Consider the following 24,260-nt stretch of genomic DNA (forward strand, 5'->3'; position numbering starts at 1 on the left):
AATATTTGTTATTTCTAGCCCTCACGATCACCTAGTGAGAAAAGCATGTGTTCCCATCTCACAGGTGGGAACACAGTAGTGTGGTCAAAAGCAAAGACTCTGGAGTTAGACCACCAGGGTTTAAATCTTGGCTCCGGGGCTGGGTGTGTGGCTCAGTGGTAGAGTACTTGCTTAGCAGGTACCTGCACTCGGCCTTGAGTTAGTCCCCAGCACAGCAAAAACAAAAATGAAAAAGAATAACAAAAACAATTCTGGTTCCAGCTCTCACAAGCTATAATATTAGGCAAGTTAATTAAAGTTACTTAACTTTTCTGTGCCTCAGTTATTTTTATCAATAAATCAGGGGGGAAAAAAAACCCTTTCATAAAGTTGCCATAAAGTGAGTACACTTTAAAGTATTTCCAGTCAGGGATGGTGGTGCACACCCATAATCCCAGCAGCTTGGAAAGCTGAGGCAGGAGGATCCCAAGTTCAAAGCCAGCCTGAACAATTTAGTGAGGCCCTAAGCAACTTGGTGAGACCAGATCTTAGTATAAAAAATAAAAAAGGCTGGGATGTAGCTCAGTGGTAAAGTGCCCCTGGGTTCAATCCTCAGTACCAAAAAAAAAAAAAAGTGTTTCAAATTGTGCCTGGCACATGATAAACACCAATAAATATTAGCTGTTGTTTTTTTCCAAAAGAGTAATCTACTTTTGAGAAATGAAATGACTTTCCCAATTTCCCAAGGCAACTTGGGTATACCAGCTACATGACCTCTTGGCCTTCTAGTTCAGGGCCACACCAAGGAAAGAACCTCTAAACTGGGTGTTTTGGTGCACACCTGTAATCCCAGGTACTAGAGAGGATGAGGCAGGTTTAGCAAGACCTTGTCTCAAAAGTAAAATAAGAGTAAGGGTGTAGCTCAGTGGTAGAGTCCCCATTACCACAAAAGAAGCTCCTAGTGATGATGATTCTTTTCTAGGACTATGACATTTGGGGTGTAGGGCGAGTGGGGTGGGTTGGCTGATTCTCTAGTCCCACCCTGCCTCGCCTGCCCTGCCCAGGGCTGGACCCTGGAGGCAGCCCTTTCTTTCTCTCAGCAACTTCAAGACCTGGCCTCCACATCTTGCTAGGGGCGAGGAGGGTGAACAAGGGGGCATTGAGGCTGGTGGGGCCTCACAATGGCCGCTCTGTCCCTGCTGGCCGGGGGCTGGACCCGTTTCCGATGGGGACAATAGTCAAAAGGCAGTGACGCGACAGGGCCTGGAATCCCGGGCGGGATTTTCCAAGGCCTCAAAGCCTGCTGTTTGTCCTCACATGGAGACCCAGGAAGCCTGCCTCCCTGTCTTCCCCCACCCCACCCACCCATACTGGGCCCAGTGCCCAGAGGCCTTGACCTCCTCCCCAGCCCTGAGGTGCCACTGTGACTTGGGAAGGATGGTCTGAGGTCTAGGTTCTGAGGGGAGCTCTACACCTTAGGAGCTGTGCCCCATGGCCCTTCCCTGAGGCCTAGGGTAGAAAAAACCTCATGCCTGGCTCAGCCACAGGCCTTGGTTATGGAGGGAAGTGGTAAAGGTTCACCTCCAGGAGGCAAGAAACTTCTGAAGGCTATAAGCAACCACACGACAGTCGAACTGTGCTGTTCACGTGGTCCACTGTGTACCAGGCATGTTCAGCTGTTGGACAGCTGCAGAGGTAAGCCCAAGAGACCTGTCAGAAGTGGGAGGCTGCCACCTGTTAACAGGTCAGTGATCAATGAAGGCCTTCACGGCCATGAGGCAGTTGTGTTAGGATGTCAGAGTTCTGTCCTGGTGGAGGGCAATGCTGGGTGCACACGTATGAAGGCTGGGCCTGGGCCTCCCAGGGAGTTTGAGCTTAGAAATCTGGGTGGGCCCCCTCCTCTCCCTCACTAGCCCCTGACTGCAGCAGAGACCCCAGAACCGTTGGATTCCTTGGAATATGAGGCTGAAGGAGTGAACCTCTGTCCATCCTGCTTCTAGTCCTGTCAGGACCTAACCTTGCAGCCCCACAGCTCGAATAGCAGCTATTCTGAGCTAGTGCTCAAACTCAGGCTATGGGCTCTGCCTCCAGCCCTTCTCCACTCTCAGACTCTCAGGTGAAACTCTGTCCAGGTGCTTCCCTGGGCCCAGGCTAGGGGACTGCTGGGTGAAGGCCTAGGCTGGCTAGTGGGATTTAGAAAACTTCAGCCCCTGTGGTGGGTACAGGAAGGAGTCAGTGCCAGGCCAAGTAAAAGCCCTCCTTACTACCCAGTGTTCGCTGCCCCCTCTGAGGGGAGAAGGCCCATTCCAGGGTCCCCAGCTAGACTCAGAAGTGGCCTAAGAGCTGTGGGGCCCTGGAGGCTCTGGCCCAGGCCTCCCACCTGCCACCTCTAGCCCTTTGTGTTCCTCCTCCCCCCACCCTCTCACCTCCTGCTGGGCCCTCATCCTGCCAGATTGGGGGGCCACTTCAGGTCTCTTCAAGGACTGACCCAGGCACTGGCATTGCCCAGCCTCAACTCAGGACCATAAATCAGACTCCGTGTGGCTGTGGGGGCTGGGGGTAGCAGCTGGGCCAGGGAGGGGAGCCGGGGGGGGGGGGGCCTGTCCTGGTACATGCTGCGTTAGCAGGGAGCAGTGCCCAGTGGCCGGCCAGACAGGCAGGGTGCTGACTGGCGTTGCCCTCCTAGCTTGGGGCCCCCACCAGGGAGCCCAGCCTTGGGGTGACCAAGCAGAAAAACTGAACCCTCATCCCAGGGACCCAGGTAGACAGAGATGCCCCCTGCATGGCATGAAATCAGAGTCAGAAAAAAATCTCCCAGGGGATAAATTCAGACCTGCTCCCAACAGGGCGGATAAATAGCTCTTCCCTTTTGCAAGGATAGTCACACAGAATCCCTTTCCCCAAGAAAGAGAGATACACACATGCCTCCCAAAGGAACAGATACTCAGCCCTTGAAGGGAGAAGAGATGATCCCTCACCGCCCCCTCCAGGGACAGATACACAGAAATTAAGCCCAACCCCCACCCCAATTTGGCAAGACAAACACATAGACCTTCCAGGAGGACAAGAAATGCAACTCTTCCCAGCACAGAAGGACAGATCCCCAGCTCTCAGAACAGACAGTAGACACACACCCTGGCTGGTCCAGGACCAGAGGCTGCCTGATGAGGTTGGCAGGTCGGGGCTGGGAGGGGCCTCTTTCTCACACTCTATGCCACTTTCTCCACTTTCCCATCTGCCCAGGCATTTCCTCTGCCACGGAGAGTGGGGGCTGGGAGTGACATCCCAGAAAGGGTGGGTGGTAGAGAAGCCCTTGCCTAGGATCCCAGGGGGCCGAGGTTAGAAGGAGACAGCCGGTCCTCCTCACCCCCACGGCCTGCCCTGGATGGAGGGTCAGCAGGCCGGGTGCCGGCTATCCAGGCAGGCTGGCCACCGTCAGGAGCCCCCCGCCTGACGTCAGTCTCACTCATTGTTGTTGCTGAGGCTTGAGTCACTCCCTATGACGCCACTGGGGTCAGCTCTGGAGCGGCTGGGGTGGCCTTCAGGGCCAGCTTCGGGCCTCAGCTCTCCTCTGGGCACATCCCAGGATGAGGTGGGGCCATCCGAGGCCGCACTCACCAGGCAACGCCAGCTGCCTATCCCAAGGTCTTGGGTTGGCCTTCAAGGTCCCTCCGCAGGCCTCTGCAGCAGGCATGGCTAAGAGCCCTGCTCAGTGGCCTGTCTGTCTAGCCAGCCGGGGGCCCAGGCTCTGACTGAGAAGTTGGCTTCCTCTCTTCTTGCCTTTCCTGCCTCAGAACCCCATGTCTCCCTCAGCGCTCAGCAAGATCTCCCCTCCAGCCTGGCTTTCTCTTTCTCCAGAAGGACTTCCCAGATTAACCCCCTGCAGCTCCACTTTTTCCTGGAACCACCAACCCCCCTTCTCTGCCCATCTCCTCAGGTTGCCATCCTGTGTTCTCTGCAGTCGTCCTGGTTTTCTTTTGGTGCCTGGTTGCTTCCTAACTTGCAGAGAGCAGGGCTTGGGACTCCTTCACTCCAACTATACCATTTTCTCTTTCAGGTCACTGGTACCTCTGGGATGACACTAGCCATCCCCATAGAACCTCCTACCATTTTTCTCCCTACTTGTTAGCTTTTCTTGCCCAGTTGTACCTCCTGCTCCATCTCTTCTTTGTAAGACTAGGAGCTCTCAGAGGGCAAAAATTGTGATTTGTTAGTCGGCACAGTGGTGCACACCTGTAATCCTAGCAGCTTGGGAGACTGAGGCAAGAGGATTGTGAGTTCAAAGCCAGCTTTAGCAATTTAGTGAGGCCCTAAACAACTTAGCAAGATCATGTTTCTAAATAAAAAGGGCTGGGGATGTGGCTCAGTGGCTAAGCGCCCTTGGGTTCGATTGCTGGTACAGGAAAAAAAAAAAAAACATTGTGACTTGTTCCCTTTGGCATGTGGACAGTTACATACATGAGGCATGAATGAATGAATGAACAATTACACCTCAATCCTTACAGGTAAAGGTGTAGGAAGGGAGAATTCATGCTATGCCATCCCACTTTTTTGGTTAAGACCCCTTCCCTACTGGATTACTCAAATGACTATGGGACTGTAGATCTGAGTTGCACTGAGAATTTCCCTGGAAGAATTCAGGGTGGTAAGAGGAGGCAAAGCTAACTGGGAGATCAGAGAGGTGAGGGGACTTAGCCTCACCCTAGGGCAGGAAAGAAGGCTTCATGGGGAGGATGAGTTTTGGTGTAGGGACAAGAGTGGTAAAGGCTGGTGGAATGAGGAAAGAGCAGCTGTGTGGCCTTGGTGAGTGTATTAGTCAGGGTTTAGAGACACAGAACCAATTGGACACACCACAGACACACACCAGAGTGGGGAGATAGAGGGATTTATTATAAGGAATTAGTTCATGCTGTTATGGAGGCTGATGAGTTCCAAGATCTAAAGTCAGCAACTGGAGAGCCAGCAGAGCTGAGGTAGTTTCAGTTTTAATGCCATCCGTCTCGAGACCCAGGTAGAGCCAGAAAGGACTGATGTCCCAGCCCGAAAGCAGTTAAGCAGGAGTTTTCTTTATGCATGGGAAGAGTGGAGGGTTTGTTCTATCTGGGCTTCGTCTGATTGGATGAGGTGGAGGCCACTTGCTTTACTCCGTCTGCCAATTCAAATGTTATCTCATAAGAAACACCCAGAATAATGTGTGACCAAATTGTGTGTTCCTGTCGCAGTCACATTGACACAAAAAAATTAATCCTTGCAGCAAACTACTGTATATCACTGAGCTCCAGTTTCATTATCTATAAACGGGGATTGGGGGTAGAATTGCTTTTTTTTTTTTTTTTTTGGTACCGGGGATTGAACCCAGGGAGCTTACGCTGAGATACATCCCCAGCCCTTTTTATTTTTTATTTTGAGACAGAGTCTCACTAAGTTGCTTAGGGTCTTGCTAACTTGCTGAGACTGAACTTGTGATCTTCCTGCCACAGCCTCCCAAGTCCCCAGGATTGCAGGCATGTGCTACTGCACCTGACTATCTGTCTTGAAAGGTTTGGAGAAATCCACACAGTTGTGCCTGTGTTATGCTGTCGTGATGCCTAATAGGGCTCCATGATGATGATGATGATGATGACGTCAGTATACTGGTAGTAAAGGCCTTGAGATGGTGTGTGTGCGGGGGGTAGATGGAGGTCAGTTATCGCCATCTCTATTTGAGCTGGGGACCTACTCTGAGTTCACAAAATCTGATTATTCCAATGATTTAAGAAAATGGTGAAGAAAGCATGCAAACACACAGAAGTACCTTTTCGAAATCCGGGGATGGCTCTGTGACCTTAGGGGTCCATGGAAAGAGAGACAGCCACAGGAATTCTTTATTCTTATATAGGGGACACGCAAGAGGAGGTACCATGGAACACTCTATCCCAAAAAAGACAAAGCGGTAGGATTACAAAGGAGCAGGTGAGTGTAACTCAACCCCACGGGGTGATGCCCACGCCTGGAGCCACACCTCATTATCTGAGCAGGCGTAAAAGTCCAATGTATTGCAGGGTGCAATAACTGTTCAGCACCCCTTTACTCAAACTTAAAGGTATGTACATAGCTCATGTCCAGAGCGGCTCCTGACAGTCAGTCACTCCCCTCATTCACTGGCAGGCTCTGGAAGTTAGGCCCTTGTTCCACCCCCACATCAGGGCTGGTTCCAACCCTCCTGGGTCCCCCCACTCCTTCACCTTTCTCAAGTGTTCTGTCCTGTCAACATTCTCTACTGATGACCTGTGGTTTTGTGCAGGTTCTAGAAGAGGTTGTTGGTCTTGTAGGGCAGGCAACCTTTTTCTTTCCCCAGGTTCTAGGAAGACTCCCAGACTGCCCAGGGAGTCACCCACACCTGGGATGTAGGCAAGGGCTGAACAAAAGCAGAATCATGGTGAAGAAGAAAAGGAAATATTGAACAGAGGAGAGGAAGAGAGGGAGTCAGAGACACAGGCAGGAGTAGAGCATCTAGGTTTGGAAGAACAGGTGGGAAGGGGAGCCCAAAGGGTAGGGTAGGTGACAGTAGTGTGTTGAAGCTGATACTGGCTCTCAGGAGCCTATACTATCCCTGCTTATCAAGAACTAATTATCCATTCATTCCAGACTCTGAATTCAGTGATGTCCTGTAGCTTAAAGTTGTCTTGGTAGGAAACTGGAAAAAATGCTACAAATCAAGGCAGTTCCATACCAGAGAGTCAAGTTAGACATTTACCAGCGCACTACTGGTGGTGGTAGTGGGGTATACTGGAGAAATGTAGGGCACCAAGAGGGTCCTGCTGGAGAAAGCTCTGAGGTGGTAAAGAGCACTGGATTTGTACTTCTTGCTCTGCCACTTACAGAGTGACCTTGGTCAAGTTGCTTAACCACTCCCAGAATTAATTCCTTATCCACATAGATTGATAGGTATCAGGTAAAAATCATGACTTTTTTTTTTTTTCTTAATTATATAGGGACTTGTGAGGTTGCCCAGGCTGGCCTCCTTCCTCATTCTCCTAAGTGGCTGAGATTACAGGCGTGTGCCTCTGTGCATGGCTTAGAATCATGTCGTTTTCTTGCCACTCAATAAATGTTATCTATAACTGTTTGAGGTGATAAAATGTGTTAGGAAAAAGAGCACCTTAATCCTCAAGTAAACTCAGGAGTGCCCCCTGTTGGAGGTGAGGGCCTGACAGATTCTCCTGGTATTAACCGAGCAGCTGACACTCCGATTTGAGTTGATAATCTGCACACAGAAGGGAACATGTTCCCAGGCAGTTACACAGCACTAAAAATGCACTCATGTTCATAGAACACTTTATAGGTCACAAAAGTCTTCCATATGAGTTATCCCTTGTGGTCATCATGGCAGTTCTCTGCTTATAGAGGGAATCAGAAAGAATGAGTGATAACAGAGAAGCAGCGGCAGAATTACGAGCCTTACAAGAACTGTCACCAGATCGCTCACGGTAGAGCGCCAGGTAGTGCTGCTGTAGAGTAACCTCAGATCCTTTCTCCAGCATCTTTGTGCGGACTGAGGACGAGAGATCTTGCCTATTATGCAAGCCAGACAAGCTCAAGTTTTGCCATTAACTTGGCGTCATGCGTCACACTGACGTGCGCTCATCTTTAGGACCTCTCTTTATTTAGACGGTATGCCTCTGATTTTATGGGAATGAATGCTCTTAGCCCAGAGTTCAAAATCTGGGATCGGTTTCTGTCCTAGGGGACCGCTCAACGCCATGGATTCCTCTCGGCCAAGAGAGGCAGCGCAGAGCCCATCAGGCCCTCCTTCCCTGTCATCTCTATGGCGGAAATAGGTTATTCCTACAGAAACAACATTCTCGCTGGTGGAGTGAATGGACTCGTCCAAATGAGGGGGGATCTTCTTACTATCAAATTTTAAGGTCCAAGGAATAGTAAAAGAAGGGAAGCATTCAAGTTACAGGGAAGCACATGAATATGTGTGTGAGATCCTGTGAGTTTCCAAATGCCCTGGGCAGCTAGCTACAGTGGTATCGGGGCTAGGCTGAGCCGGGCCGCTCCCCGGCGGCCCCAGGTGGCACCCTCCAGTACACCCTCCGGGGGCGGGGCGAGGCGAGGGCTTCCGGTCCCGGCGCCGTTCTTGTCTAGGTGGTCTGGCGCCGGCTGGGGGGTGACGTCGCGAGCTCTGCGGGTGTCGGATCCGAGTTAAAGGAGGTAGGTGACCGTCCTAACAACCCGTCACCTGTCCTGTGCGAGTGCGGGTGCTCCCCGGGATGACGGGCATGAGGGCGCGCCCCGAATCTCGGGGGTGGGTACGAGGGGCGCCGCCCCAAAGACGTGCGAGGAGTCAGCTCTTGCCTGGGTCCCGCGACTGTGGAAGTTCGCCGGCAACTTCGGCTGGAGAACGCGACCCTGGCGGATTTCCTGCCTGCGTCCCACCCGAGTTGCGGAGCCGAACAACCTTCTCTTTTTGCTTCTAGTCTGTCTCACTGGTCAGCGCCCTCGCGGAGGTTGGAGAGCGTCGCTGCGGAGGTGATGTCCGAGCAGGAGGAGGAGGAAGGGCGATCCGAACCCCAGTAACCCGCGCTCAGGCTTTGACGCATAAGGTGGGGAAGGTGGTGTTCTAGGCTGTAGTCACTTGAGAAGGCATCCGTCAGCCTTTGTCCCTTGGGGCGACCAGAGGGACCAGATTTCCCAGGCCCTGCTCTGGGGAACGTGCCTACTCTTCACGGCGGTGGTGGTGGGAGCATGGATAACCCAATGCAGCTGCTGTGGGAGGAAGGCTGGGGTAGGTCAGGACCGACTTGCTTAGAGTGGGTCTTAGGATAGCACCGAGATTGAGGGACGAGCCTGAGCTTGGGGCCAGAGTATGGAGTTGTATGGCATGTATGAAAGTTTATGGGGGACCCAAGAAGGGGAAGTTGTGAAAGAAAGTGGGCTGGATTAGAGGTGATAAACTACAGGAAGGAGTTAAAACTAGAGGACAGAAATGGGCAAAATAACCCATCTTATCCTGGATCTCAGAGAAACAAATCCTGCAACCCTTATCCTTGGAGGGACCTGGAATTCCTGGGTCAGGATGTGTTGAGCAGTTATTTTGTATTAGGTACCAGGAACTAAGTTTATTGTGTGGAAAAGTTTATAGTCTCTGTCCTCCAGGAACTGTCTGGAGGGAGAAGTGAAAATAGCACCTGATAATACAGGTAGGTTCTGGAAGTGAGAGACTGAGCCAGCCTGATCTCTGAGCAGTCCACCCAGATTGCTGCCTTGCATCCACTACTGAGCACCACTGTTTAAGAGGGGTAGAGACAATGGAAATGCAGTGGAGAGCTGCTAGGACCCCAAGGAGTCTTTTAAGATGTGGTGTTGAGGGGCTGGGGTTGTGGCTCAGTGATAGAGTGCTTGCCTAGCATGTGTGAGGCACTGGGTTCAATTCTCTGCACTGCATGCAAATAGTGAATAAAATAAAGATCCATGAACATCTAATAAAAAAATAAATTAAAAAAGTTACACTGTTAAGAAAAGATGTATTGAGCAGGCATGTTTATGGGGACTAAGGACCTTTAATTTGTTAGAAGGGGTGAGGTGGTTGGATAGAGAGCTGCCTCTAAATTTCTGAAAAGCTTACTTGTGAAAAAGGTAAGCTTACTTGTGAAAAGGTACTTGTGGCTTCAGATATAAAAGCTAAAACCAGGTGGTTTTATGCTGTAATCCCAGCCACTTGGGAGGCTAAGACTGGAGGATCATAAACTCAAGGCCAGCCTGGGTGACTTAGCAAGACCCTGTCTCAAAATAAAAAATAAAAAGGGGTGGGGATGTAGCTTAATAGTAAAGTGCCCCTGGGTTCAACCCCCGGTACTAAAAATAAATAAAATTAGTGGTTTGAAGCACAAGATACAGATGCCTTCAGGGGCAGGAATAACTGACTTGCACTGTCTAAAGTTGAAATGAGGTACAGTGAGAGGTAGTGAATCCCGTATTGGGTGGTTTGCAGGTTGGACACACAGCTAAGATACTGAGTGTTCCCTCTCCTTCTGGGCTCATATTTGGTTACTTACTAAGTTCTGGTTCTCAAGTCTGTTCTCTCCCTCCTCTCCCCCTGCCAGTGCTGTAACAGCCTTGCATCATCTCTAGTCAATAACAATATAATAATGAATGACAGCAGCTAATGCTTAGTGAATGTTTATTACTTGCCAGGTACTGCCATAAGTGGTTTACACAGGCTAACTCATTCAGTTCTTGAGACTGTCCTTTAAAGGTAGCTGTTACTACAATCTCCTTTTTATAGATGGGTAAGCAAGCACATAGGTGTTAAACAGCTTGCCCAGGATCACTCAGGGAGTGGTGGCAGAACTAGGGTTCCAGTCCAGGCTGTCTGGCTCTTGAGTCATTGTTTTTAACCAGTAATACATGTGTTGTCCATACATGTGTTGTCCATGTATTGCCTTAACCTTTCCTTGCTCTAAGTCCTGTGGTATTGCAGGACAAGCTGGCAGGGAGGACATGGCAGAGCAAAGCTGTTCCCCTTATTGGTGATCAGGAAGCAAAAAAAGAAGGGACCCAAGGTCCCCTTTAGTGGCACACCTCCATTGATTAGTTTCTGTCCACAAGGCTCTAACTCTTAAAGTTTCACTGCTTACTACTGCCATAGGTTGGCGACAAAGCCTTCAACACATGGCCTTTGGTGGACATTTAAGATCCCTACTATGGAACAGAGCAAGATGTTGGAGAGGCTGAGGCAGGAGGATTGCTTCGGATCAGGAGTTCAGGGCCAACCTGGGCAACGTAGTAAGACCCTGTTTCTTTAAAAAAACAAAAAGCACAAAACCGTATGGGAGAACTGGGATTCAAACCCTGGACTGTTGGATATGAAAACTCCACAGTCTGCTCTTCACTGCCCCATACCTGATGCCTCTGTAACGGCCACTGTTGTAGTGACTTTAGTGACTTTAGATCGTTTCCCCGCCTAACCTTTATGCTTTAAATCCACTCTTTACTCTGGAGTTTAGATGGCTCTGGAAATGTGTGAGATTTGGTGTATATATGAGTATGTTATTCAGATTTTGACTTCTTAGAGCAGACTGTGACCACAAAATAGTTAAGAACCATTCTTGGGCTGGGGATGTGGCTCAAGCGGTAACACGCTCGCCTGGCATGCACGGGGCCCTGGGTTCGATCCTCAGCACCACATGAAAATAAAATAAAGATGTGTCCACCGAAAAGCTGGGGAAAAAAAAAAAAGAACCATTCTTTGCCCTTTTGTTAGAGTTAACTTCCCTCCTCTGCCCCCACCCCTCTCTGTCTCTCTTGCTTCTAGAGAGTGAACCTAGGACCTCACACCTAATAGGCTCATGCTTTATCTCTGAGCTACATCTTCAGCCCTTTGTAGACAGAGTCTTACTAAGTTGCTGGGGCTGGCTTTGAACTTGGAATCCTTGGCCTTAACCTCCTGAGTAGCTGGGATTATAGTTGTGCGCCGTTGTGCCCAGATTTTGGTCCTGGGGATTAAACCCAGGGGTACATAACCACTGAGCCATATCCCCAGCCCTTTTTATACTTTATTTAGAGGCAGGGTCTTGCTAAGTTACTTAGGGCCTTGCTAAATTGCTGAGACTGGCTTTGAACTCCCGATCCTCCTGCCCCAGCTTCCCAAGCCACTGGGATCACAGGCATGGGCCACTGTGCCCAGGCTTAATTTTCTGAGGCACAGATTTGATCTTAGTACAGGAATGTGTTGATTCTTTACTGCCATCAGGATACTCCAAGCACCTTCACCTGTTCATTTAAGATCCCAGGAAGTCAGACTCTGTAGTTTTCTTACTCCCATCTCATCCTCTCATGGTAGTGGGAATATTTACCATTCTTTTTCTTTTGTGTGCTCTCAACTCCTAATGGAAGTGCTGTGCTTGCCTTTGGGTGGTCAGTGCCTGACAGGTGTCGCACGGTGAGCCTTTACTACATGCTGCACCAAATATTGTAAAGGAAAAACAAGCCTCAACTGGGTGTTTGGACAGGTAACCTTGGAAGCTTTCTGATCCCGAGGGCCTGTGAATTTCTGGTAGTAGGTGCTTCCAAAGTAGAGGCAGGGGCTGAGCCAAGCCAATGTGGATGGTTTAGAAGGTGTCAGCATTCTGACCGGGCTCTTCTTGCAGGGTTGTCCTTGAGTAGAGTGAAGCTCCCCGTCTTGGTCCTTGTCATTTGCCCTGGTGTGGCTCCAGGATGAACTGTCGTTCGGAGGTGCTGGAGGTGTCGGTGGAGGGGCGGCAGGTGGAGGAGGCCATGCTGGCTGTGCTGCACACGGTGCTCCTGCACCGCAGCACAGGCAAGTTCCACTACAAGAAGGAGGGCACCTACTCCATCGGCACCGTGGGCACCCAGGATGTGGACTGTGATTTCATCGACTTCACCTATGTGCGAGTCTCCTCTGAGGAGCTGGACCGCGCCTTGCGCAAGGTTGTCGGGGAATTCAAGGTAGGAGTGTGACACAGTCTGTGACAGGTGGGCCTGGAATGCTCGTCCACCCTGGTGTGCTGTTGGATCAGCTTCTCCTTCCTGAGAGTGTGAATTGGACTCCCAGGCTCTAAGGAACGGGTGTTGAGAGCTCCTCTCTGAGTCTGGATGTAGTGGGAGTGGGGTGCGGGTACAAATCCTCAGGGAAGAAGGGAGAGCAGGAAGCCCTTACAGTGTTGGCAGTCAGACCCTGTGGGAAGACAATGCTCCTAAGGCCTTGACCTTCTGTCTGGCTCCATAGTTGTCTCTTAACAGGGCTGTGTTTCTATGTCCACTTTTCTTTTTGCCAGTCTGGGCCTTTTGCATTTGAGACTTCCTCAGAGGGAAGACAGCTTGGCTCCACAGATGCCATCCAAGATGGGTGATCCTTTTGGGCAGAGTGGCATGGGCTTTTATGTGCCTGTGTGGAAGGAACACACCAGGCTGCTACCCTTGGTCACCTCAAGTGTTGGGAATGGCAGGATGATTTTTAACTTTTTCATTGAGAGTCATGGTATTTGCCTATTTCAGTGAGTGGCTATATCAAACTTGTAAATATCAAGAGGAAATTTTTCTTTTTCTTTTTTTGAGGACTGTAGGACCATGCACTGTGTAGTGGTTGCCTAGGGTCTGATGGAGCCCCTCCCAGGCCATAGCATTCAAAAAGCCCCTTCCCCTCATCTCTGCAAGCCCAGAAAGGGCAAGTTCATGAGGTTTCCTAGTCCTTTTTCAAGAGTAGCAGCCTATTCATCTATCTGTTCTCCAGATGTCTCTGAGAGGCACTCAGAGCAGGGTGGGTAAGAGCATGGATTCTGGACCCAGACTAACCACCCAAATCCAGCCTAGGGAACGTGACTCCACTGTATGTGAAATTGGGTGTATGTACTCCAAGGATTAAATGAGTCAGCTGTGTCCAGTGTTTGGAACAGAGCCCAGCACACAATGTGCATTGTAGAATTCTGTGCCATTGTTACCATCAGTCAAGGTCATGTGACCTTGGTTTTTCCATGAAGGAGAGACTGTTCCCTGAGAGGTAGTTCAGAATTTGTGGCATTCTTATTCTCTGGATTGTCACTAACTCAGGTTGAAATGTGCTTCAGTGTCCTAGCTGGGATGAATTTGGGGCTACCCACACCCATGGGGTGGGATAGGCAGATTATTGAACTAGTTTTTCCATTTGTTTCTCAGAGAATTAGCCAGGTTTGGCCTGTCCTTCAGCTTCCCTTCTTCATTCTGTTTCTTGGCTTCCTTCTTTCTATGTAAGGACCCTGTGTGGGGAATAATATGAAGGATAGGGACCAAAGGGGTGGGGGTTGTGGAAGGCGAAGGCCCTGAATATGAAGATGGAAGAGGGATTTGGGGTTGAGGATGTAACTTGGTGGTAGAGTACTTATCTAGCCAGCACAGAACCTGGGTTCAATCCCCAGCACTGAAAAAGAGAAAAGGGGGGGGGAAAAAGGATTTTGCAGTTGAATAGTCTGGATTCATACCCTGGTGCAGCTATTTATAGGCACGTGACTTTGGCAAATTACTTTCCTCCTCTGAACCTCGTTTTGCTTCAGTAAAATGAAGGTAATGTACCTACTTCATGGAGTTGTTGAAAAGATTCATTAAATTGTTTATTTAAATTTCCTGCAGATCAGAGTGATTTCTACAACATCAGTTCTCCATGCCCCCGCCTTGTACTAGGGATTAAAGATAGGAGTGCTCTATCATGCTTTTTTTTTTTTTAATATTTATTTTTTAGTTGTAGGTGGAACACAGTACCTTTATTTTATTTTTATGTGGTGCTGAGGATCAAACCCTGTGCCTCATGCATGCTAGGTGAGTGCTGTACCTCTGAGCCACAACTCCAGCCCTACCATCCCTTTTTTAAAATATTTCATTTTGAGTCAGGGACTAAGTTGCCAAGGCTGACTTTAATTTGGATCCTTCTGCCTCAATTTCCCAAATAGCTGGGATTATAGATGTGTGCTATTGTGCTGGCTTTCTATAACATCAATTATTTTTTCTTCTTTTATTTCAATTATTTTTTCTTCTTTTATTTCATATGACTGGGAATTAAATCCAGGAATGCTCTTTTCATTGAGCTATAGCCCCACCCCTTTTTATTTTTTATTTTCAGACAGGGTCTCACTAAGTTACCTGGGCTGGCCTCAAACTTGTGATCTTTCTGCCTCAGCCTCTCATATACCACTACACCAGGTTATAACATCAATTCTTTTTTTGGTGCTGAGGATTGAACCCAGGGGCACTTTACCACTGAGTGACATCCCCAGCCCTTTTAATTTTTTGAGACAGGGTGTTGCTGAGATGCTTGGGGGCTTTGCTAAACTGCTTAGGTTGCCTTCGACCTTGAATCCTCCTGCCTCTGTCTCCCAAGTGGCTGGGGTTATAGGCATGTGTCACTGTGCCTGACATAACATGAATTGTTAACCAAGCCAGAGGTGTTGGGTTAGGAGATAGGCATTAGTTTGCTTGAACCACTTATTTGCAGGCTGGTTGTGTTACTCTCATGCGAATCCTTTATTATTTGGGTCTCACTCCCTGTCATTTCTAAAGGATGAATAGAGCTAGGATTGTGTAATTCCTGGGACTCAGGAGCAAGTCCCTCCAGGGAAAGAACTCCTCAGAGACTTTGGCTTGCTCATCTCTTCCCTTTTTCCCAGGATGCACTGAGAAACTCAGGTGGTGATGGGCTGGGGCAGATGTCCTTGGAGTTCTATCAGAAGAAGAAGTCTCGCTGGCCTTTCTCAGATGAGTGCATTCCTTGGGAAGTGTGGACTGTGAAGGTGCACGTGGTAGCCCTGGCCACAGAGCAGGAGCGACAAATCTGCCGGGAGAAGGTGGGTGAGAAGCTCTGTGAGAAGATCATCAACATTGTGGAGGTGATGAACCGGCATGAGTACCTGCCCAAGATGCCCACCCAGTCGGAAGTGGACAACGTGTTTGACACAGGCTTGCGGGATGTGCAGCCCTACCTCTACAAGATCTCCTTTCAGATCACTGATGCCCTGGGCACCTCAGTCACCACCACCATGCGTAGGCTTATCAAAGACACCCTTGCCCTGTAGACTTCGCTGAAGCCTTGAGAGCTTCCTCAGGGTTCCCAGACCTTGGCTTCTGGGCATTATACTGTCAGGTCTTTGGACTCTGGAACCTGCTCTGGGTCCTGGTGAGACTTGGATGGGACAGACTCCGGCTCCCTTGTTTTGTGGTTGCCAGCCTCTGGTCATCCCTGTGACCTTTGCTGGTGGTCAGGTCCTGCCTACAGTCTCCAACCCTTGTTCCCCTTTCTTCTCTACTGTACAGAAGAACCTTGATAAGGATGATGAATAAAATTGAGATGTGAGTTTAGGTTCAGCCATCACTCCCTTGGTTTGTGTCTTGCTCCAAAGCATTAACACTTTTTGGCCTTCCTTTGAGGACACGAGTGTGTGTTGTGGGCATTACTCCAAGATGAGGAGAATTGGTAGATTGGATTAAAGAAGATTGAAACAGATTTTGTTCTTTGTTCAATAAGGAAACACCAAGATGAGTGACCGACCATGACTAGTCCCATGAATGATGGTCATGGGGTGAGGGTCTCTTACTGTTGGATGAACTGAGCTTATTTTTTTTCCTTTTTTTTTTTTTTTTTTTGGTGGTACTGGGGATTGAACCCAGGCATGCTTAACCACTGAGCAACATTCCCAGCCCTTTTTATTTTATTTTGAGATAGTTACTGAGGCTGACTTCGAACTTGTGATCCTCCTGCCTCAGTCTCCTAAGTCACCAGGATTAAAGGCATGTACCACCACTCCCAGCTTCTCTTCCCTTCCTAAGGAAACTATGACATCCTCAGGCTTTATGTTGTCTGGGCTTGCTTCATGGTGGCCCCAAAGAATATCTTCACTGTCTTTGTAGAGTATACACAGGATTCCATCTAAGCTGGAAAGGTCACTTGATATGGGGATGTCTGGGGAGAGATTGGTCCACTTCCAGGCTGGGCTACCCTCAGATTGTTAGAGCATTGCTTTGGTAATTCACACTCATCTTTACCCAAGCATATTCAAAATATCCATTGTGTACCATGCTTTTGATTCAATCTGTATTTTACAATTCTGCTTGGCCACATCTGGGGCAGTTCTAACCTTACAAAGTGAAGTGTGAGTAGGAGGAGCTAAGGGAGGAAAGCTGTGGGTGTGTGGGGGTGTCTTGCTCATGGCTCTGGAGCAAGCTGAGTAGCCAGGAGGATCAGGAAATGTTTGCATGTTTTTCCCAGGCCACACTACCCTTGGCTGTGTGCTCTTTCTTGACTGAGTTTTATGATGTCCTACTCTCAATTTCTGGGCATCAAAGTTGGAGGACTGAGGAGAGGGTTTGGAGATGGGGAAAACTTTTCCCAGCAAATCCTTGATGGTTTGTGGCCTTCACCTGGCCTCCTGTAGTGCAGGGGTGGGGACGCTTTCCTGTTTTCCTTCTGAGGTGTTGACTGATAAGAGTGTTTGGCAGCAGTGACATTGTTTATTTTACTTTTCTTCTGTTCTAGGAATGGGACCCAGGGCCTTGCCCATATTATGCACATGCTCACTGCCAGTCTTGTGACTTTGTTTTTATTTATGTATTATTTATTTATTTAGAGGCTAATATACACCAAATTTTATTGGGAGGAGTATTTAGAGGAGCAGGAAGAAGAAAAGAAAATCACACAAGTTGGACCTAGGGCCAGGGAGATGGGTACAAAGCAGACCAGGGAACACAGAATGACTCCCTTTCCACCTCAAATCCTAGAAATAGGGGTCAGCTAGGGCCTAGGAAGACTTGGACCAGAAAAGGAGAGCAATGGACTGAGTCCCTGGGCTTGTACATATTGACTACTCTGAGGGGATGGTTTGGGAGAGGGCTCCCCTACCTCCTCACAGGGTTAAAGGCCACTTGAGGCTGTGGGCCCCCAAGTTTGAAGTCTCTTTAGGTGACTTTATTTTTAAAAAAGAGGATTCAAAGTTGCTACAGAATCTTCCAGAAGACCTAGGCAGGAGGGTTTGGCTTCCATCCAGCTTTCCTTTTTTTTTTTTTTTTTGGTACCAGGGATTGAACCCAGGTATTCTTTACTACTGAGCCACATCCCCAGCCCTTTTTATATTTTATTTAGAGACAGGGGTCTCACTGAGTTGCTTAGAGCCTCAGTAAGTTGCTGAGGCTGGCTCTGAACTTGTGATCCTGTTGCCTCAGCCTCCTTAGCAGCTGGGTTTACAGGCAGGGGCCATTGCACCCAGCCACTTTCTACTTTTCTGCATTCAGATTGCTCTTTCTCCCACCCTCTGGCTGGCTTTTATGGGACACCCAGCTGGCAGTGTGCTGCTATTGGTGGACAGTAACATACCCATCCCTTTTGGCATCATGATTCTTTGGAGACATAAGACTGGAGCCCTGATGGCCCAGATCTATACTTTCCTATTGGTAAATACATCACTCTGTGGCCTGTGGGGCAGAAGAAAATGAGGGCTAGGCCGTGAAATCTTAGTATCCTCTGTGGCCTCCATTTTTCCTTGCCCTGGACTTTGAAGAAGGCCTTGGTCTGCCCCTGGGAGAAACTCCAATCTTTAAGGATGCCCATTTGCCTGGAGTCCCAGCAGCCCCCAGGTCAACAGTACTCAACAGTATTGAACTTTGACCAAGGACAGAAAGCCTTTATTTGTCCTGTATCCTCCCCAGATTGGGCAGCACCCCAACCAGCACTTGGGACAGGACTTTTTCAGTCCTCTGAGGGAGATACTGTCTCTTGGCCTTTGCCAAGGGAGGAGAGCCTTGGGGACAGGGCTCCTGGGCTTGACTGGTTGGATGCACACAGGTGGGTTTGTGGGCCTTGTTGAGAAGGAGAAATATGTTGGAGTCCCCCTGTCTGAGAAGGGACCACAGACTATTGGAAGAGCTTTATCTCTAGGAAAGGCCCCTGTGCTCTGCGCAAGGGGGGGGGGGGGGCGTGGGGCCTCTGGGACCCGCCCCTCATCCCGCCCATGCAGCCGCCTGCCTGCCTGCCTGCCAACCAGCCCAGGCTCCAGCACATCTGGCTGTCCTGTGCACATCTGGGCAGCTGGTGTTGGAGCATGAACAGCTCCCAGGCAGGTCCAGCGGCCCAGGCCGCCTGGCTGAGCTGCTGCAACCAGTCTGGGCTGCTGCTGGAGCCCTCTGAGGGGCCGCGTGTGGTGCAGGCAGTGGTGCTGGGCGTGCTGTCGCTGCTTGTGTTTTGCGGGGTCCTGTTCCTGGGTGGCGGCCTGCTGCTCCGAGCCCAGGGCCTGACAGCGCTGCTGGCACATGAGCGGCGAGGGTCCCATGAGGCTGAGACTGGTGGCAGCACAGGTGATGATGACTCCTAGGTGTCTGGCAGTGCCCTGGGATCCCAGCCCCTTCTGCGCTTCCACAGCCACTGAGCATACTCACCGCTGCTGCTGGGCTGGGGGCCCTTCCCCAGCGCTCTTGTGCCTGCACAGGTGAGAGGGCTTGGGTGCAGTAAGAGGGGGCCAGGTGTCAGGGGGACTGTGGTAACCTTACTGCCGGAGGCCTCTGTGGATGCAGCCAGGCACCTATCTTTGGAGACTCAGGTCTTGAGGAAGTCTGATTCCCAGCTTAGTCTACCAGCTGTGTGCCTCTGCCTCCTCCCGATTGTCTGAGTGCCCTAAGTCCCCCTCCCCTTCTGGGAACAGATGGCCACTGTGTAATTGTGGGAGAGGGAGGCAGGTGGACCTAAGAGGAGGTAGTCTGAAGGGCCCACAGTGTGCTTTGGAGCCCTTCTGCCCTGAGACGGTCTCCCCATGTTCTGTACCACCCCAGAACCCCCAGGTACTGAGGCCCCAGTCAGCAGGCCCCTGCTGCCTTTGCACAGGAGGCTCAGGGGAAATGGGCCAGCCTAGGGCTTCAGTGTGCCTTTCCTCTCTTGGTAGCTTTTTTCCTGGAAGGGGGTTTGAGTAAGATTCCTCACTGTGGCTTCCTACTTGAGACCTCCTGGGAGGGGGGTGGTCTGGGTGACTCTGGGGTGTGGGGAAGTGTGCTGGGGCCCCATCCCTCACTCAGTTTTGGGGAACAAATGTAGCCCAGAGCACAGAGCATTGTGTGGTATGTTAAGGGTGTGTGGATGGCAAGGTTCCCAGCAGCTGGGGGGCCTTAGGAGCACCACGCTCCAGGAAGTGGTGCTGAAGACTCCCAGCTGTGGGGGCTGTCTGGGTCTCTTGCCTCTGTCTCTCCAAGGACAGGAACCATCTGGAAGGAAGGGCCTGGGTGGCCCAAGGACAAGGTAACTTGAGGCCAAGGCCAGCTCAGAGCTGGGTGGGGAAAGTCTTCCCATCTGTCCCCTTTGCTCAACTGTGTAATCAGGAGCTCCTGGGGTGGGAGGGTGGTGGTGGCAGTGTTGGTCAGGGCGATTCTGATCTCCCTTGGCCCTCTCACTCAAGAGCCTGTCCAGTTTTCCCAGGACAGGGGCAGAGTCCCAGTTTCCCTTAGAGGAGGGAGCCCTACTGGGTGCCTAAGAGGAGGGCTGGTGAGGGTCATGGTAGGTGTAGCAGGTGTGGCTAAGCGGCTGTGAAGCTGATGACGACGTGCCATCCTGGCTGAGCAGCCCAAGATTTGGCGCTAATCCTGGGCAGCTGTGCCACATTGGCCCTGCTGAGCTTCGGACTTCTCACCTCAGGGACCTGCCCCCACCCCGTGGACAGAGAGCTGCCCAGAGCAGCAGGAGTGTGTGTGTGATGGCTCCTGGTACCAAAGCAGTAGACTGGGCCCAGGGGACATTCCCTGCCTCACTTTGCTCCATCCTGGGGGAGAGGGGAGAATTTTTTTTATTGTATCCAGGTTCTCCTGGCCCTCTGGCTTAAGGCATTCCTTGCCTCTGCTTTCCCATTGCTGTTTGAGAGGCTGATGCCAAATATGGCCTCCCTCCCCAGAGGAACGAACGAACCTTCACACATGCACATTTTGGCATTGCTTGAGTCAAGGGCTTGAACCTTAGGCCTCTGTGGCACTGCCCTCTCCTGTCCCTACTCTCCCAGCGGCCTTATCAGATCCTTCTGCTGCTACAACAGCCTTCCAGATGCCAGGCAGCAGCTGCCCTGCCAGTTGGACTCAGCTTTCCTGGCCTGAATCTGAGGAATGGGGAAGGTGCAGAGGGTTAGCTGAAATAAACATTGATGGAAAAAAATTCAGGCTATCAGAGCAGAGGGAGCTGAAGGTGGTGACCTCCTGGTTGGCCTTTGGGTTCAAGTCCATGTGGTGTTAGGGGTGTAGAGTGATTTGGCACCAGGGAAGGGCTGTACCCTAGCATCATCACGTCTGCTCACACCCAGGACAGGGCTGAGGTAGGTGGAGGGGGTAGGTAAGGGTAGGTCATCCAACTTCCTGCCTTTGACGTCCCTACTCAATGTTTGGAGTTGGTGCCTGGAGCCCGTGGGGGTGTGCTGGGGACCTCAATGTTCCTGGGGGAAGATATCGAGATGTTTGCTGTGGAAATCTGGCCCTGGTCAGGCTGAGTGGGGAGGAAAGAATTTGGAAAATGGTGAAGTGGGTGCTATTGTCACCCCATCTCAGGCTCCAGCTGGGACTGAAAGGTGGGGGTTGGTTGTAGGTCTGAGGGCCCTGAGAGAAGCATTGTGTCTGAGCTCCCAGCTAGCTCCATGAGACTGGGCTCTGTCCATGGGACAAGGACAGGGTGACTGATGGGTTGAACCTCCTCCCACTCCTCCATAGTGGGGATTGAACTCAGGGTCCTCTATCTCTGAGCTATGCCCCCAGCCCTTTTAAAATTATTTTTAAAAATTTGAGACAAGTTCTTGCTAGGTTGCCAAGGCTGGCCTTCAACTGGCAATCTTCTAACCTCAGTCCCCCGAGTTGCTGGGATTACAGGTGTGGGCCTCCATGCCTAGCTGGGCTTAGATCTTCCTTAACTTCCCTCCAGCCTCTGCGTTCATCCTGAGCAGGAGCAGGCTGACCCTCTCCTCAGCCTCCACACAATGCAGCTTCCCTCCAGCAAAGATGGGGGTGGCCATCTCTTACAGATTCCTGAGCCTCTGAGAACTGTCCTTCCAGCTGCTACACCAGGGAACCCCTGCCTCCTTCAATCCATTTGCACCGCAGATGATGGCCTGGGAGACATCTGGACTGTGGGGATTCCTCATCCTGAGATCCATCCAGGACCCTAAAGTACTGCTGGGTGTGGGACCAGGAGGTCTGAGCGATCAGGAACTGATGAGTCTGCTTGGTGACTGCTACACGTTCTGGGCACTGAAGTGGCCACCTACCCTGGGAGCACGGGGCAGGAGACAGTGGCTGTGCTCTCTGCTCAGTGGCTGTGCCCTCTGCTCACAGGTCTCTGCTGGCATGAGCATAGCCCCTGTCCTGCCTGGTGCAGGACAGCATGGTCTGATAGATCTGTCCCTTCTTGGGGTCATTGTTACCCATTTTGAGTGGCATAGGCACCCCAGCAATCTAGCAATGCTCATCACTTTATGTGGCTTGTTATTAAATATGCTGATCATGCAAATTTCAGCAATACAGTTTGTTTTTAGTTCCAGAGTTTTGAAATTAGTGGTTTGTTCCTGCGCTTCCCTCCTTTGACTTGTTTGTAGCAGATACTGAAATAGTGGCCTCTCTTCCCTGGTCTTTTCTAATGGTGACAGATCCCTTTCCACCCTCAGATCCCAGCCCTCCTGAGGGTGGATGTGAGATGGGGTTGAAAGTGACGCTGATGCTAGCACTTGGCTGCCCCCCTGTGGCCAATGTGGGCAAGAGCACCGCCTCGTTCAACCAGTAGTGACTGTTGAGGTCTTGCCTAGTCCAGCCTCAGCCTGGTGCTGAGATGAGACTGGATTTGGCAGCATATGCACTGAGTTCCAGATTGTAAACTTTCCTAACCCCTAATCTTTTTTCCCATGAAGAAATGGAAGCTACAGTGTCACTGTGAAGATCCAATAGGTAATCTACAGAAAGAGGCTTTCTGCACTGTAATTATCATGTGACATTGTTATTGTTTTCCCTGAACCTGACCATCTCAGAGAAAGGGAGAGGAGAGAAGGAGAGAGAAGTTCCAGGGTGAATAGATGTTGGGTGGCCATAAGCCAACTTTTGTGGTTTGGATGTGAGGTGTCCCCCAAAAGCTCACGTGTGAGACAATGCAAGAAGATTCAAGGGAGAAATGATTAGGTTGTGAGAGTCTTGACCCCATCAGTGAATCAGTCTCTGTTGGGATTAACTGAGTGGTAACTGGAGGCAGGTGAGGTGTGGCTGGAGGAAGTGGTTCACTGGGGTGTGCCTATGGGGTATAAACTTTGTATCTGGAGAGTGGAGTCTGTCTGCTTTCTGATCAAAATGTGAGCGGCTTCCCTCTGCCATACTTTTCCACCATGATGTTCTGCTTCACCTCGGGCCCCACAGGATGGAGCTGGCCTTCTATGGACTAAGACCTCTGAAACCATGAGCCCTCAAATAAACCTTCCTCCTCTGAAGTTGTTCTGGTTGGGTCATTTAGTCAGAGCAGTGAAAAAGCTGTCTAACTCACCAGCTCTTGGCTGCTGCAGGTGAATCCCCAGGCAGGGCAGCCTAGGGTTATGCAGGGCTGGTGGGTTGAGGTTGAGCAGTCAGGGACATCCCAGGGGAGCTTGTATAGGGCTGGGGCTCAGCAGGCAGAGTTCTAGGCCATAGTGTTCCTGGGGATGAAAGTTGTGGGCTGGATCAGCTGGAGAAGACAGGGCAGGAGCCTGGAGGTGTGGCCCTGGTAGATGCCACTTCAATAGAGGGAGGACAGAGAGGAGCTGGCAGGGAGATGGAGGAGGAGTGCCAGACAGCTGGGGGAAGCTGGGGATGGGTTCCCTCGGGAGTCAGGGAAGAGAGGGTTTCAGAAACTGAGCCAGTGGCTAGGAACATTTGTGTTCCCAGCAGTTCTGGAGTGCTGGAAAGGGGCCACACCTGGGGACCTTGGAGAAAGGCAGGGGGGAAGGCTCCAGCCCACCAGGGCTGCCCAGCCACTGCCCCTTAGCCTTGGCAAAAGGAGCCCCCACACAGAAGAAGGTGGGAACATGGCTCCCCTGGGCTAGGGAACCCACTGTTGTGGGTTGTGGGAAGAGGTAGATTTATTTTTTTTAATACTGTGTGAGTGCTCTACAGTGCACACCCTCACCTGTGCCCACAAAACCACTACAACAACAAACCCCTTTACAGACTGGGGTCCCCTTGCAGCTGCCGTTCATGAGTCCTACAGGATGGCTGAGGCCTCAGCCACAGGCCCCAGGCCCCCGCTCCTCTCTATGGCTGTGTCCCCACTGAGACCCCTCCACCTCTAAAGTCCCTACTTTACTTTTTTTTTGTACCAGGGATTGAACCCAGGGGTGCTTAACCACTGAGCCACATCTCCAGCCCCAGCCATTTATTTTTTTGTTTTTGTTTTTGAGATAGCATCTTGCCAAGCTGCGATATTCTTGCTTCAGCCTCCTGAGCCATTGGGATTACAGGTGTGGGCCACTGCACCTGGCTAAAGTGCCCACTTCAGACACTGTGTCTTGTGGTCACTATAGTTCTCTCAGTCTATGCATGTGGCATTTTCACTAAGGTCCCTTGAATTTGCTTCTTCCCTGTCCCCCAGATCCTTGCTGCTCCTTCTACTTTAGATTCCATGGTCACTCTCTTGCCCAGGTCCTAATTTTAACCCCTGTGTAGAACCTTTTGGGTCAAACCTTGGTCCTGGATAACTGCAACACTCTGTTCTTTGACCTTGCACCCGATTGCTGGGTGTCCCTGGAAGAACATCACACCTGGACAGATGGATGGCACTGCAAATGGTCACC

The 24,260-nt window shown here is 50.7% G+C and overlaps 2 protein-coding genes across 3 annotated transcripts; both read left to right on the forward strand.

The window, feature by feature from the left end:
* Positions 1-7,859: 7,859 nt before the first annotated feature.
* ATG101 (autophagy related 101) lies at positions 7,860-15,955 on the forward strand. 2 transcript variants are annotated; one of them, XM_081309139.1, is made up of 4 exons: positions 7,860-8,178; positions 8,445-8,570; positions 12,183-12,435; positions 15,123-15,955. In XM_081309139.1, the coding sequence occupies exons 3-4, from the start codon at positions 12,184-12,186 to the stop codon at positions 15,525-15,527; spliced, it is 657 nt and encodes a 218-aa protein (XP_081165265.1). In that variant the 5' UTR covers positions 7,860-8,178; positions 8,445-8,570; position 12,183; the 3' UTR covers positions 15,528-15,955. The 2 variants fall into 2 exon arrangements, with proteins under 2 accessions (XP_081165265.1, XP_081165264.1); XM_081309138.1 differs by having other exon boundaries at positions 7,876-8,178; positions 12,117-12,435.
* Positions 15,956-18,433: 2,478 nt separating this feature from the next.
* On the forward strand, positions 18,434-22,599 carry SMIM41 (small integral membrane protein 41). Its single transcript, XM_081309140.1, has 2 exons — positions 18,434-18,926; positions 21,480-22,599. The coding sequence occupies exon 1, from the start codon at positions 18,453-18,455 to the stop codon at positions 18,810-18,812; it is 360 nt and encodes a 119-aa protein (XP_081165266.1). The 5' UTR covers positions 18,434-18,452; the 3' UTR covers positions 18,813-18,926; positions 21,480-22,599.
* Positions 22,600-24,260: the final 1,661 nt, after the last annotated feature.

Source organism: Spermophilus citellus, assembly GCF_964194105.1.
Source record: "Spermophilus citellus genome assembly, chromosome: 10".
Lineage (NCBI taxonomy): Eukaryota > Metazoa > Chordata > Mammalia > Rodentia > Sciuridae > Spermophilus > Spermophilus citellus.

Excerpts from the sequence above, each read along its gene's own strand:
- ATG101 (XM_081309139.1), top strand. The coding sequence starts at position 12,184 with ATGAACTGTCGTTCGGAGGTGCTGGAGGTGTCGGTGGAGGGGCGGCAG. Across the intron at positions 12,436-15,122 it reads AGGTTGTCGGGGAATTCAAG|GATGCACTGAGAAACTCAGG; the intron begins GTAGGAGTGTGA and ends CCTTTTTCCCAG.
- SMIM41 (XM_081309140.1), top strand. The coding sequence starts at position 18,453 with ATGCAGCCGCCTGCCTGCCTGCCTGCCAACCAGCCCAGGCTCCAGCAC.